Below are 15,658 nucleotides of genomic sequence, written 5' to 3' on the forward strand. Positions count from 1 at the left end.
GCCTACCTGCATAAATGCTAATGGGATATCGTTTTAACTATTGCCGTCCACGTGCCCCAAAGGACAAGGATGGGCAAGATAACAATGTCCTTTTTTCACCATTCTAGACCTCCTAAAACGTAACGGGAACTTCCTCCAAATTCTTACATCAAATTAGTATTTCTACAGTTTCTCAGTGTTTCTACTCTAATTTGATTCTTTCAGTTTTTAATTTGGTTAATTAATCAATTTTTAAAAACATGGAAATGTATATGTCGGCTTACAACTTACTAATTAAAATGCAGCATGGAATTTTAGAGCATTTGCCTGATGTTGTATATGGTTCGCGTATATTATTTTTCATGCAACCTAGTAAATCTCTATGCAAATAACCATAAAATAAATCTAAGTGTACCCAGGGTATGATACTACCTAATCCAAATACTGTTACGCGTAGTGGTACGAGTAAAGAAGTATGTGGTATGCGTGATGCGGAAGTTTTCCGGTACATATTAAGGTGCTACACTTGAAAAAATTAAATCACAGAAAATGCTCACCTATCACATGCTGTGTGCTCTTTCAGCATATAAAGATTAAACACCGCATAGGTATAACGTAGAGTAGAATTATAGGGTGATTGAAAAATCTGGGAAGTATATATCATATACACATATTTCATGAAGTTACGTACAGGAGTACCGTGTTATTGTGGGTTTATGGATTTCAAAATTTTGATTTGGAGATGTATTTTATGTAGATTTTCGTCTAGAAGGAACCCATCCAAATAATCTATGGGAGATTTAAGCCGAGCGGACAAGAGAACGGTTCAAACATACTGCCTCTCCCAATTCGGAGATTTGAAAAGCCGTGTTCCTTGGACAAACAGTCTTATTAGGGGCTATGTGTTACCATCTGGTTAGTCCATTGCTGCTGTTTACCTTAGGAAAAGTTAAAGCAGGTTACGATATTGGGTTGTATAGTAGCTCGATTTTCTTCAACATTAGATTAGATTTTACTGGCACTTCCAACAGTCCTTGCTAGACGTTTTAATTTTGATTCATAATTTTTCACGTTTGCAAAAAAGTAGATATAGTGGATATGAAATAATTAATAAAATTGCAAAATAGACATTTTCCCAAATATACCTAATGCGTGTATATAGTAACATAAATATAGCAAATAATCATAAATGGGCAAAACACACATCATCGAGTTGATTCTTCTCAAACATTTTTTCCTTTAATAAATGTTTTCCGAAAATCTTTAGTTTTCTTACGTAGAACACCAGACACACTTTCGGACCATCCTCAGTCGTTTCCTTCTTTGAGACTGAATTTCCTCAATAAGCGGATATTTCCGGAAATTACCGGAGAGTTCAGAAATTCCGTTTTAGGGCTACAGCACTCTAATAGATGTACCGTGCATAATTACATGGATGTTTCAGATTTATTTCTTATATCCAGGGAGCCACCATGCAGAACTTCAATTTTCTTAAATATATTCATCCTGTATGTATCACACAGAGAGTCTCCGCACTCTCGAAAGGTTGGAAAGCGTTATGAAAGTGTCCCTCAAAGCCATAGACATGGTGAAAAATCAGAATAATAAATACGTATGTTTTATCTAATATGAAGTTACTCCGACTTCTAATTGAAAAGATGTGACATTGGGATGTTTAATGAAAATCAATCAGGAGCTTCTCTGAAGATTTCACATCAAGAGCTTTTCTAAAGATTCTGAAACTCCTGCGTTGGTGATTTACCTGAGAAGCGAAGAAAATCTTAATACGAAGAAACGGAACTAAATTAACTGACGATTTTGTCATTATCTCCGAAAATATCTGAATTATTTCGTTTGATGGGTAAAGGCCCATATTAGCGTGAAGTCCGGATAAACAAAATTACCAAACCGGTCCCTCGGGTGAAAAGGCGTACTGCATTCTTCAAGTACGACGCGGTACTTAAAAACGACTAATTATAAATTCTACGCGCAATCAATTTTTATCTGGACATTGTCAGTGCAAATATTTCATTCATGTTTCCAATCTCGAACGGAATTAATTGAATATGAATTCGATTTCACTTAATAGCAGTGGACTGATTGCTAAATTTAAGCTGGTAACGATCTTAAACCTTTTTCGTGTCTTAATATAGTTAACCACGCAAAAAATACTCCTCTTCGCTGCATAGAGCTTTTTTTCACATCTATATCGGACATGTATGCATGAAAGATATGCCATTGTGTGTGTAATTTAATTTATTCCTTCGAATTACTGGAGTTGCTAAAGAATTACTTACATTCTTATAACTCTATTAGTCAGTTACATGTAGTGTAAGAATTTTAAGACTTAATAACCTCTCGATTGATTTGTGCTGCAGCGTGAATCTAAAGGGTCCGTGGCCTCTTCTTGAGTGTATTTAAACCGGACCAGTACCATTATATGTTATTTCTTTGCCTAAATGAAAGAGTTCGGTGAGAATTCGTTAAACCTTAAATTTACTGCTAAACTAAACTACGCTACTTAAGCAAACTTACTGCCTAAGGTTGAAAAAGTTACTTCCTTGAACACCCCCAACCTTATTCACTCACACTAATCTTCTAGTGATATTAGCTTTAAATTTAATCCTCACTGACTTATTAGAGGATATTTATTCTCACTGAATGACCTAATACGGGGCGTTATTTAAGTACATGACCAAGCTTCAAAAGGTCATTCTTTATGTAATTCTAAGGCGAAAAATTTATATAAACATACCTCCGCTAATCCTTTGTTTTCGAGATACAGGGTCAAACTTTTTTTTATCGTTACATATAAAAAAATCCTAAATAACAAGAAAGCGCAAACTAGTATGACGTTGAAACTTAGTGACAGCTTTTAATGTAATACAAAGATATCGTTTAAGCTAGAAACTGTTTGTCACCTTTTGCTAATGGCATACACAAGGACAACGCCGGAAATTTCGCAAAAATTGAACACGAAAAACACTTCCTTAAGACTACAATTAAACAAATGATTCGCATTTTCTTTTAGCAAAAAACATTCAACAATGAGTAACACGAAACTTACAATAGCTGCTGAAAATGTTCTCTTTCAACTTCAATGCAAGCATTAGATCGCCTTAACATCAATTGCCGAACACGTTGAAATATTCCCGACGTATATCTTATCTGATTACATGAATCTCTTATTCGTTGGATTAATTCTCTCCTGTTGACCGAAGTTCTATAAACGAAAGACTTTATATGCCTCTAAAAGAAAAAATCTAACGGATTTAAATCCGGTGACCTGGGCGGCCTTGATTGTAAACCCGCGCGCGCGATCCAGTTTTCTCCATAAGTTGCAAGCAGAAATTGACGTACTCCTATGCTAAAGTAAAATGAGGCCCCATTGTGTTTGAACTACATTGCTCCTCTTTCTTCCGATAAAAAAAGATACACTGTGTAGTGAAAACAAAACATTGCTGGACTTTGTTTGTATAAACTTTTCGTCTGAGAATCTCCCAAAAAAATCACCCCTTGAAGTTTGACCATGTACTTAAATAACCCCCCCGTATATTATTGAATTGTATAATTTCTTTATTATTCTGAGTTGAACTAGGGGTCACAAAAGTGTGAGTGAACGTTCACTGTTACTTCTGAATACCGATTTTCATATTGAAAAATATTGCTCAATTAAAACAATAAAAATAAATAGGTACCACAGAAAAAAGCTTTACGTTGTGATCAAAAACCCTTTGATCTCAAAGTTTTCATTGCTTGCGATGTTAATACAAAAAGGTCAGAGAGATTTTAGAGAAAAAATGAGCATTATAAGAGTAACGATTAAAACGGGCCGCTAGTGTTGTTATACATTCTTTTATAATTAAATATATAATGCATTTACCGCCTTTTCGTAGATGCAAAATATAACTATAAAAATGAAGAAAGAAACAGATGCATAAACTCAGCAATGTGGAGGAATAATCACTACAAGTTGGCCTGACCCAAAAACATCATTTTAATTATTAGTAAATTATCTCTTTAATGAAGACCTTAACGCCAAAAATAATACGATAGACATAATAGTAATTTCTTAAAAAATTGATATTTGGTACTGCACTGCTATTTCTGCTACTCAGTGAGTTACTTTGTACTACTCAGAGCCACACAAAAGAACTGTTTCCCATCCACCCGTATTAAAGCGAATTCCTCTTCATTATCAAAGGAAATAATTTAAAACTTAACAAGTTTCACGAACCTCCTGGAATGAATACGATTAGCGCCAAAGCAGAAGAACAAGTACCAAAAAAGTCAAAAACGTGTCAGTATCACCTTTTTTAGCGTCCGATAAAGCAAATAAGGGAAACACAAAGAAAAAGAAAGAACTTATGAAAAAATAAACACAAGGGAAATGGACGCAAACTTCCGAAAATATTCCTGTTATGGCAACTCTGAAAGTGAAACGGAGAGTTTTGAGAACTTTTAGCCGTAATTAGAAGATCGAACTTCTTAGAACTTCCAAGCTATAGAGGATAGGAATAATTCAATCCAAAATCCGTATACATCCGAAACAATATCGCTAAAGCAGTTTAAAACCGGAATAGAATAATATGCTGTTAAACTGGGTTACCTACTCTTCACGCAGGATTCGACAAGCTAATGCAGATATTGATTTAAAACAGAAGCGAAGTCATGTCGACTTGGACTGATTTTTAAAAATAGTAAACGTTATATAGGGTGGTCTAAAAAATTGTGGCGATAAATTAACTAACTAAATGTGTTTTTAATGAAACAGCTTAATGTTATTATTTGTTTCGACCAATAGATTCCCGAGTGTTCCAAAATCGCTCCCGCAATCTAAAGAAAATTTAATACGACATAATGTCGCTTTTGTTCTAAGACAATTTGTTCAATTTTGAACGCTATTGAATCTTGCTACACGAAATATTCGAATACTTTTATGGCAAAATAAAAAGATTTTCAAAAGTTCTAAGCTTTCAGCATTTTCTTTTCAGTTGCCCCCTTTTTAAACGACTTTATAAACAAGAAAATATCGTAAATCGATTCTACATGGTTGATTCGTTTTATTTTATTTTTCAAATATTCTATGACGAACGATTCCTAAGACATACAGAGACTTTCCTTACTATCCAGAGATTTTCTTTAATTTTGCGAATAATTTCGTAAAAAATACAAGCGTACAAAGCAGCCAGGGTTCTGGAAATTAATGGGAATATATGGAGATCTTCGAAACCACAAGATCTACAAAATCGATTATTACAGCTAATATGTACATCTTTTTCCCATTAATTCACTCCATTTTACCATAGATATTGCTCACCTCTACCTAAAACACGCGGACAAAATACACGGGTAAAATTCTATAGCGGCCGTTATATAGCGGCGCCACTTTCCTAGCAAACCATAGCTGTAGCTAAACTTAAATACACCAACCTACAAATTAAGCACTAAGGGTGATTAAATTATTTACCACGGCTGAATAAAATAGTGGCTCCTGTAAAACCAACGCCAAACAATAAATCAACCGCGCTCCATCTGACAATAACCGAATCGATAAACCGACCCAATAACAAACACACACCCGCCCCTGAATCGCCGAAATTTTCAGGGCCTCACACCAATCACCTTAACTTGCGACGTTCGCTTATCTAACACCTGAAAATCGCGGGGGTGTATCCACGATCAGCCGCAGCCCCTATTGGCTGACACACCGTTAGAAGTACTGGAGAAAGGGAAAAGAGGCGGAGCAAATAGACGAGTAGCAATTGTTTCAGCATCGGCGAACCAGAGCTAGAAGAGTTTACAAGCAGTTAGATTTAGAATTTGTTAAGAGACGGTTGCCAAGGGCTGCGCCTGCGAGCTTTCACTAAAAGCTTACGTGCGTTTCGTCAAAAGTTGCAGAACTTTGGAAAAGTATGTCGCATCGAAGTGATTTAATTGGACGGAATATGTGTGTTAAAAACTGAGATTGTTGGAGCAGTGTTACATTATTCAGCCACAGGAAGATATGGTAATTTTGTAAGTATTTACGAGTTTCTTTCTTACTTGACTTTTGATATTCCGAATTTATACTGCAATTCGATAAGTTTGCATGTTTACGTTGATACGTACGAAATCTTAAGCAGTACATTATTTTTTTGTTAATTAAACTAAAGCGGGCAGTTTCTGTTAATGAAAAACATACGAGCGGCGTCAATAATTACTCAACAACAATGTCATCAGGATTGATCATATTGATTCATTTGAACTAAAAACAGTTTAATATTTATTTAAGAATAAAGTTCATGCCGCACGTTAATCTTTCACTTTTAACACTCAGTTTTATCAATGAGAGAAAAGGTTGTACGAAAGTAGCAGAGCTAAAAGTGTAGTACCATGGTACTTTGTAGCACTATGGTAGTGAGTATAACTGGTATTTGTTAAAATTGACTTCTCTAACTACCTCGTTAAGGTTTATGTTATGTAATACCAAAATATTTTATACCCTCTGTTATTACACTTACTTTATAATGAATCATTTAAGACACACTAAGCGAGGAAAGAATAATTGAAGATTTAAATTTATTTAATGCCGAAAAATCCCAGTAACTTAGTTTGGAGCGATAATTTCTATAGACACTAAAAATTATAAAATAAAAGCACAACATCGATTAGATTCTTGGTTACCATGGAAATTACTTTCTAACTTAAATTTACCAGGGCTGGCAGGATTTAGTTACATAATTATTGACTTTACTTATTTATGACGTAATAACTATGCAAAAAAGGTCTATTTAACTGACCAATTAGTGTTGTAAAAGAATACGTGTACAGAGTGGCCACGTAAACCACAAATTTTATTGTTTAACTTTTGTTATATCGGTACTTCGGGTTTGACTGAAAAGGTCCCTAATTTGATATTTTTAAATTAGTTACCCCGTACTTGTTTAACATTTTTGACTTCAGAACATTATTTCACATTATGTTCCGACCCTTTTTTTAATTTTTCTTTTTAATTAGTATTTTGAACTTAATTTAGGAAGATATTTTAGATTGCTAATCCTATTTCAAAAGTAAAAAAAGCAAATATAAATGCCTTTAAAAATTGTATAGAGATATGCAAAAACGTATCGTTTATGTTTAGTTTTTTGTAGTTTTCAGAGGTTTCCTATTAGTCGTAATACTCCTAACCCTCATCGCACCTAAAGTTTCTGATTTTTTTGGAACTTCAATTTGTATTTGGCAAACAGTGCTCAATCCAAAGAATAGGATACCTTGTTTTGGACAATAAGAATAAAAATTTAAAAAGCCCTAAAGAAATGGCAAATATCGTTTCCGTAGTTCGGATTACATTAAAACTTTTATTTATGTCTACGAAGAAAATTTAACTTCACTGCTTTGGGAAGTAGGTTGCAGCTTTTGAGAAAAAATTTTCAAGTCAGTACTATAATACTTTCCATATCTTTTTACCTACCTTAACATTCTTGTGGTGCACCACTGACCATTTCTTTCCGAAAAATCGAATTCAATGTTCACTTTATAAAGTTTTCTCTATTCCATATTTTACTCCATAGCTATCACTGATTTAGAATGATATGTAAAAATATAGGGTAGAACACGCAATTTTCACTATAAGTTCCCACAACCCAACACTGAAACACCATATGTAGAAATAAAATGTTAAATAAAAATGTCAATAGAAAAATGGTATGTATTACCTGATATTGGTGCAAATAACTCTAATGTACAGGGACAAAATTTCAGGAGATCTAAAACTCATAAAAATAAATATTTAGATAAAAAAAAATTAGGACCGAAATCGGTTCGTTTCCAAAATACAGAGTGTAATTTTTTTTTTTTTTTAATTTTAAAAACGGATTAAGATAGAGACATGGAATAAGGAATACGCCATGGCGAGATAAATATGCATGTTCTGGAGTAGGCAGAATATTTCCACCTACACCATTGATGTTCGTGCACCCCTTAAAATATTTAAAAAATATTAAAAAATAGAAAATTAAACACTCTATATTTTAGAAACGAAGTGATTTTGGTCCTAATTTTATTCGATCTAAATATTTGTTTTTATGAGTTCTACATGCCCTGGAAGTTCATCAGTATATTTAATAAACACCCTGTATATCTGTATCTAATATATTAATACATGTAGTAAAATTATAAGGATGGATTTTTTTTTATTAAAGAGAGAATTGGATTTTTCGGAAAGAAATAGTTACCGGTGCGTTACAAAGAAGCTAGGCAAGGTGGAAAATATCTTCCTGTAGATTTTAGTAATCACTTAATCTATTCACTGACAACAATCTAAATAGATGTGCTCACGTGAAAATTTTAACTAAAAATTAAAAAATGTTAAAGCTATGAGCAAAATTGGCAAAAATTATTAAAAATTTGGAAAACTCTCTAAGAAAAATATAGGGCCACCCCATATATGTGTGTGTCTAATATTTCAATGTTGCACGTCATTTTATCAATAAATTGTATCTATAGTAGACTACAGTTGGCTGATTTATTACTTAATTTAGTTATTATTGGCTCCTGGAATGCTTTTAACTTTAGTCAATTAAGCGGGTAGTTAATAATTTTTCTAAATACTTTTTTCCTTTTTACTTAAAACTAAATTGCCGACCTATACATGCATCAATTTTAAATATTCGCCAAAGCATTTTTCCCATATTAATTAATAATTTATGCATAACCTCCTTGCCGGTGTCCGTGGCCAAGCTTATCTTTCATCCGGATTTTTCAGAACCCGATCCTTATCTGGCCAAAGCAATTAATCAACTGAGATAATTACAGCCCGAGCCGCGACAACTCTAATGAATTACAATTGTTTAATGTCGATAACGCCCCGGGCATTCTTCAATCTGTTATTCACCGTTTTAGTCTTTCTCTTTATGCACGATTGACTTTTTACATTGAGAGCTTATGATAGGTTTTGATTCTTCATTGTGGTATCGTCGATCGCTATAATCATGTATTTGCATTAACTTGGAAAATATTTTTTGAATGATGAATTGGAGAGCAGGAAAATGAAGATTAAAACTCTTTCAGAGAAACTACCACTTGGGACTTGCCCCAAAGTAAAATAGCATGTCAAAGGAAAATGGAAACTCGAAGAAAATCAAAGATAAATGTTACCGACTGTCGTCGATTTTGCCCATTGTGGTGTCAAATTCGTCCACTGCCACTGTGGTAGTCAGATTCGATCACTGACACTATGGTGGTTAAATTCAACCCCTGCTACTGTAGTGCTGCTCAACCATTGTGACTGGGTAAGCTACTACATGATCTTGCAGAATTTTTTTGTCACCTGGAATATTCTACCTATTAGTAAGGTAAATAGATATGACTTGGTGGCTTCAAAAGTGAATTTGTCCCCTAATTGGCAAAATGCGAAATTAAGAAAAACTATTTGGGGTTATGATTTAGTATTCTTTTTCTTCGGATTGTTTACTTTCTACAGCACCCTCGTTGTTAACGAAGAATGTGAAAATATTTTTAACTACACCACTGGTTCTTCTATAAACTAAAAGGGAATCCTAGCGTAACGCGTGGGTGACGATGTCTGACAGTTAATATTACCTATAGTATTAAACAGAATGATAACTGGAGGGTGTTTAGTTTATCTCCGATGATTCTTTGGCACATTCTGCAGAGACTGGTGAAGGCCATGGTAGTAAAGCAGGGGCAAAGCCAGCATTGTGACTAGGCGCTGTAGAATCCTCGTCCCTCCTCAATCCACCTCTCTTCGCTTCGCATAGATGCCCGCCCCCCAAAACAGTCTATAGCCCGCATAAAAAACAATATTTTATCTCATCCAAGAAACGAAAATTCCTCCTACAATACTCCTCCCAAAAGAAGAGGCTGCTCCTTACTAAAATACCTATTGAAATCTTGGATGTCTTCATTCAGGCAAGGCATCCTTAATTTCCATTTTACTTTTGTTCTCATTCATGGTCCAAGCTTGATCGGAACACCACCTGGTCAATTCTTTGACCCGTTCGTTTTTTTCAACGCCCTTGTAACCCGGTATCTATCCTGAAATGACTTTTTATATCTACACATTCCTGAAGAACGTCTCAGGATTTCTAGACGATATCGGAATATATTTTGGTTCTACATAGTTCGCAGATCTACTTTGTTATCAAACCGTATTTCTGATTAGATTTCCCAACAATGACTTTTAAGTAGTCTTTAAAATTTTGAACATAAAGTGAGTGGAAAGAAAGGGTCCATTTGTTTTTGCCTTTTTTCAGAATGTTTCTAATATAAAATAATATCTGGGCATTTGGACCAGGCTGGTAATATCGTAATGAACGTGATCCCTATAACAAAACATAGCTGAAATGGTAATTTGTTTTGATCTTGCACGCTGTGCAAGATCAACATCATCTTCATAGAAACAGGATCAAGAACAAGGCCAACCTTGCACGCTACTCGTAAAACAGTTTTGCGTTTTTTTTTATCACCGGGTAAGATATGACCATAAATGACAAGGTGTCCAATATAATAGAACATTTAATGGCTTTAATTGAAAATGCTGTTTTCATTGATTCACTAAAACCATTTTTTTTCTTTAAATATTCTTTCAATTGAACGTGAACTCATACGAATGAAAAATGTTATACTTAACACATGCGGGAGGGCAATGGTACCCTCGTGCGCAGAACTACCACTTTACGCACTTCTTAGGTAAATAAATGATCACAGATTGGACCAGTTTTTGACTTTATTTATGTTGAAATATTTTTAATTCAGATTCACTTTTTCACAGACATACTCCCTCCCTTTCCCCTGGCATGTCTTGCCGGACAAGCTACTCGACCAGCGGCGGAGGACACGGGGACTGGGACATCAACGACAGTGCCGTGCCGAGAATACACGAGTTCGACCCTTTTTCCGAATGGGCGGACGGTCATTGCCGGCTTGTTTATCGGTGAGGTTTCAAACTCTCACATTTTTGTTCCTTCCATAACCAAATCTTAACATTGGCCAGGTCCGACAATGAAGAAGCCAAACGGCACTCTTCTGGCTGGGCCATGCGAAACACCAACAATCACAATGTCCATATTCTCAAAAAAAGTTGCTTAGGGGTGCTGGTTTGTTCCTTAAGATGCACCCTGTCTAATGGGGACAAAGTACATTTACGACCCGCTATCTGTGATAAAGCGAGAAAGAAACAGCAAGGTAAGGATAATGGTAAGTTCGGCGGCTTACCAATCTTGAATCTCTCTATCATTTAAAAAAAATTCAAAAAAATGATATTTTTCTCTTTTTAAAAGGCAAGCCATGTCCAAATCGTCAATGCACGGGCAGACTAGAAATCTTGGCATGCAGAGGACATTGCGGCTATCCAGTGACGCATTTCTGGCGACACACGGAGCACGCAATTTTTTTCCAGGCAAAGGGGATGCACGACCATCCACGACCAGAAGCTAAAAGTACCAGCGAGGCCCGAAGGTCTCTAGGCAGCGGAAGACGTGTCCGAGGTTTAGCTGTATTGTTAGCCAAAGAAGCCGCTTTAGGAAATAAGGTAGGCGACAAAAATTATTACACCGCAACTTCAATAAAATATTAATCCAGTTGAAGCTCTCCCTCGAATGCCTAAAGAAAGAACGTAATTACAATATGTATTCAAGTAATAACAGAGTAAAGATATTTCTCGATATCTCGACAACGGGCAGAGATAGGACCTGAGGCGGGGCAACAACTAACAATACGATTGATGCAATAATCGGATAAGTCTTGAATTCTGATTAAGTTACCATTTTTCAAATCAAGAGTATTGTAGTAATGGGAGATAGGGATCGAATGCGGAAGGATAGATATGCAGAGTATATTGAGTTAGACAAAGGACAAAACTATTGTTTAAGATTAGCGAAAGGTTTAGTAATCGCTTTAAATTAATACATATAAACCTGGAGTGCATCTCATTTATTTCACACGCATAATTTCCACGTTTCATTTTTGAGTGTAATAAATATATAACAAATCCTTACGGCGCGCTACTGGATAACACAAATTAGAGAGGCGTACGTAAACCTGCTAAAATAGTGGAAAGCTATAAATATCATAAATTCCAAACTTCATGAAGAACCTGTAAATCCATATTTTTTAGTGACATTATTACGTATTAACCCAATGTTGAAGTTAAGAGAACATTAATAATCAGGTCATTAAAATAGGTTTGGTTGCTTTGCCCAATTCTGTCTCCGTTACTTATCCTCATTACTTTAGATTATTGCACTTTACTAAAGAAGATTCTTTCTCCTTCAGTTAATGTCGCTACGAGAACCAAAAAGGCCTTGCAAGGAAATCAACCAATTGCTACGACCAAATCATAGCGCACCTCTAGTTACCAATGACGAAAAAAGTAAAAACCTTACAGTTATCATATAATCGAAACCCAACTTATAAAAAATGTATTTTCAGGATATTGCTCTTGCCCTCCTTTCGAGTGCATTTGCAGTTACCAACCCTCACTGCCTCATCAAATCCATCAACACTTCCCAACGTCACCTCAAGGGTACCAACAAACACCATCATCTCAAAGCGCTGATAGTTACTGGTCTCAAGAATCTGCCCATGTTCAGACATACCCTTCCGACATGACCACCTTAGACAATCCCCCATACGACTTCAGTGGTATATCCGCCGAGTTGTTCCAACCCGAAGAGATCTTTCAGCTAGACCAACCCATCAAACCTGACTATGTCTACGTTTCGGGAGCGACGGATGTCAGACCAGGCAGCAACGACTTAGCACGGTCACCTCCGACTTTACTTGATTTGGGTAGTGGCACTATACATAGAGAAATGAAGACTGAAGAATATTGGCCGCAAAGTGGAGTTGGTTTTTTGAACGACGATTCTAACACTAGCTCTAATAGTAGGTTTAATGTTAGTCAAAGTCCGGATGTTCCTAAAGTCCTTAACAATAACTCCGTTGTTCCTATAGATCAAGGGTTTTATTCTAATAGCAGTAAGATTGATTCGATGAACTACGGTATCTCTAGTGGCTCGCACATAAAGTCTTCTACTAGTAGTGTTTATGACCAAAGCGGTTTGATGGAAATCGGTGAATTTAAGTCGGAAAATTCGCACCTTGAACCTGGTATTACCAACTCAAAATTACCCCAGTACTTCTATAATGTAGACCACTTTAATCAGTCGTTCCAGAATTGTCAAGGCGCTCCAAAAACAATGAAATCAAACTACCAAGAATTCATAGATTTAGGGCAATATAGTGACTATGCGAACTTTCTGAATGTCTATGAAAATAAAATGGGGCATGAGAATGCTAACGTATTGAATGACTTGGATTTTAGAATCGCAAGTTCGAGCTTTAACGACGGATTAGTTGATTATAACGGGCAAAACTTTAATGGTGTTACCAACCAATAATTGTTATTGTGATCTCTATTTGTAAATATGTATAGAATCCACAGCACGTCCGAAGTTCTTAATTTTGTTTCGTATATCCACCTTTTAATTGTGATTTTAATATAATTTCATTAGGAATAAGACAAAATCTGAAAAATCATAGACATTTTTGTTCTTACAACATTGTGAATGTGTAAAAATATTATATACTTAGTGCCTTAAAATGCTTTCTATGATCTTCTTGTTTTCACATGTAGCATATGAGAAAGTTCCGAGTTATACTCTCTACATAAATGAATCATTTTTAAAATGACAATAGTCTTTTCTTATATCCTTTCCCATGATAAAATATAGGGAGCCCTTCAAAAACTTCCAAGAATTTACAGCCCATATCGATAAGGAAAAATAAACATTTTTTTACCTAATGGCGATATTTATTTCTAAGATGTCATCGAATGCCTTAATTGTTTATTTTTAATTCTTCTTTCTCTTTCCTCTAAGACTATTTATATATTTTCGAAATCCTGATGCATGTATAAAAAAGTACTATCAACCAATCAAAGTTGACTGAATTAAATTAAAATAGCAAGTTCAGTACTTCAAGCAATTATCAAATTGTACGCAATACAGTGATTTCACTTAAACCCTCAAGTGCGCATTAAAATTTCTTCCAGATGCACCTACAATGATCTCCAGAATTTCAAATTCTTAAAGATATTCTTCGACTGAAGGAAAGAAAGCCGTAACATTGATCTTGATATTCTTCTCAGATCTTACATTTCCTCACCTCGTTTTTTTACCCACATAATATCCGCAAAAACTACTTCAATGAAATTCTCTATGCAAGAGTTCGAGTTGGTGCCAATCAAAAATTGCATGTCTTTTAAACAGACAACTATTAACAATTTTCCTAAAGTTATATTTAAACATATTCAAGCTGCACTCATACTATAACTATTGCTATTTATTGCCATATTTGTTAATTCAGTTACGAAGTGAAAATACCTGTTTTTGTTTCATAACAAGTTACAAAAAATTTACATTGACATGGAGATGTCATTTGCATGAGATTGGAGAGAAATAAGAGGAAAGTGAGGACTTTAGGACTAGCAAGATATATGCGATTCTTGAAAAGGGTTTTTATATTCACCTACTTTCCTAAAATCAGTGGTGTTTAAAATTCACAGATAACTAAAAATAAAACAAAACATTTTTTCCAAAAACCTACATATATTGAATATTACTCAACTTTATTATACTACATAAAACTATTTGTGAGTGCTTAGCATCCCTCTAGTAATAATTCTAGATACTTCAGTTTCATTCTTTATAGAAGGCAATCCATCATCTAAGGCTTTTCTTTTAGCAATGTCGGTCAAAGCTTTAAAACTGTAAGGCTCCCATATAGCAAGGTCAGAAAGCACCTTTTTGTTTAATAAAATGCCCAAATCTCGTAGAGACGTTTTAAATATACCATATTCAATTTCATGTTGGTTGCATGCTGCTGTGATTCTTGTGGTCCAAAGCTGAAACAAACTTTCTTAGTCATTAACATTTGATTAAAAGTTTAAGAAGTACTATATAGAATGACTTACAGATGAAAATAGGATAATATTAGTGATTGGTTCAGATTTTTTCACATATAAACAAAATTACAAATTCAAATTTTCCATTCAGAAGAAAATTTAATATATCCAATATTCATCCCCTTTTCTTAATTTGTCACTGTACATCTGTGATTCAGCGTTCTTTTAATATATTAAGACAAAAAAAACAGATGAACATCATCTATGAAACTACCTACGTCTAACATGTCGATTTTCTTGAGCTTCCTCCCCTTTGTTGCATAAGCTAGAGCTCGTTGGACATTACGAATTGAAAGGCTGTAGCAATTGCGAGGTCTTCCAAAGTAATGCTAAATATATTTCAAACATTTTTATGACACAAAAATACTTACAACCATTAGGGCAATAGTAAATAAACATAAATACTCCATCAATAAAACACACTTACAGCAGCAAGTTTGAAGATTTTTCGTTTCCTCCAGAACTCATCTGGACCACGAGAACGGATAAAATTGACGGCACTAGTGAACACCATTTTTAAGATTGTATCTTTAATAGTGTTTTTATTTTAAAAAAATTCACGTCATTAAAAAGTTACTTTGCTAAAAAACTTTAAAAAATGTATTTAGAACATTTCTTTCTTAACCAAACTATACAGATAATGTTCAATGACAAAAAGTAAACGTCAAAACGCGCTTGCGTATGTATAAGTTATGAAAGAAAACTGACAAT

General features: G+C 34.7%; 2 protein-coding genes across 4 annotated transcripts; one reads left to right on the forward strand and one right to left on the reverse strand.

Annotated features, from left to right (window-relative positions):
• Positions 1–5,804: 5,804 nt before the first annotated feature.
• Positions 5,805–13,648, forward strand: LOC136340478 (transcription factor glial cells missing-like). 3 transcript variants are annotated; one of them, XM_066284614.1, is made up of 7 exons: positions 5,805–5,997; positions 9,031–9,251; positions 10,754–10,915; positions 10,976–11,178; positions 11,262–11,512; positions 12,256–12,352; positions 12,412–13,648. In XM_066284614.1, exons 3-7 carry the CDS (start codon positions 10,779–10,781, stop codon positions 13,380–13,382), a joined length of 1,659 nt encoding a protein of 552 aa, XP_066140711.1. In that variant the 5' UTR covers positions 5,805–5,997; positions 9,031–9,251; positions 10,754–10,778; the 3' UTR covers positions 13,383–13,648. The 3 variants fall into 3 exon arrangements, with proteins under 3 accessions (XP_066140711.1, XP_066140709.1, XP_066140710.1); XM_066284612.1 differs by lacking the exon at positions 9,031–9,251; XM_066284613.1 differs by lacking the exon at positions 9,031–9,251 and having other exon boundaries at positions 10,976–11,166.
• A 922-nt stretch (positions 13,649–14,570) lies between these two features.
• Positions 14,571–15,594, reverse strand: mRpL20 (mitochondrial ribosomal protein L20). The gene is made up of 3 exons (XM_066284705.1): positions 15,375–15,594; positions 15,166–15,276; positions 14,571–14,887 (listed from the first exon to the last, which is right to left on the reverse strand). Exons 1-3 carry the CDS (start codon positions 15,459–15,461, stop codon positions 14,630–14,632), a joined length of 456 nt encoding a protein of 151 aa, XP_066140802.1. The 5' UTR covers positions 15,462–15,594; the 3' UTR covers positions 14,571–14,629.
• Positions 15,595–15,658: the final 64 nt, after the last annotated feature.

The sequence above is a fragment of the Euwallacea fornicatus genome, chromosome 8 (genome assembly GCF_040115645.1).
Source record: "Euwallacea fornicatus isolate EFF26 chromosome 8, ASM4011564v1, whole genome shotgun sequence".
NCBI lineage: Eukaryota > Metazoa > Arthropoda > Insecta > Coleoptera > Curculionidae > Euwallacea > Euwallacea fornicatus.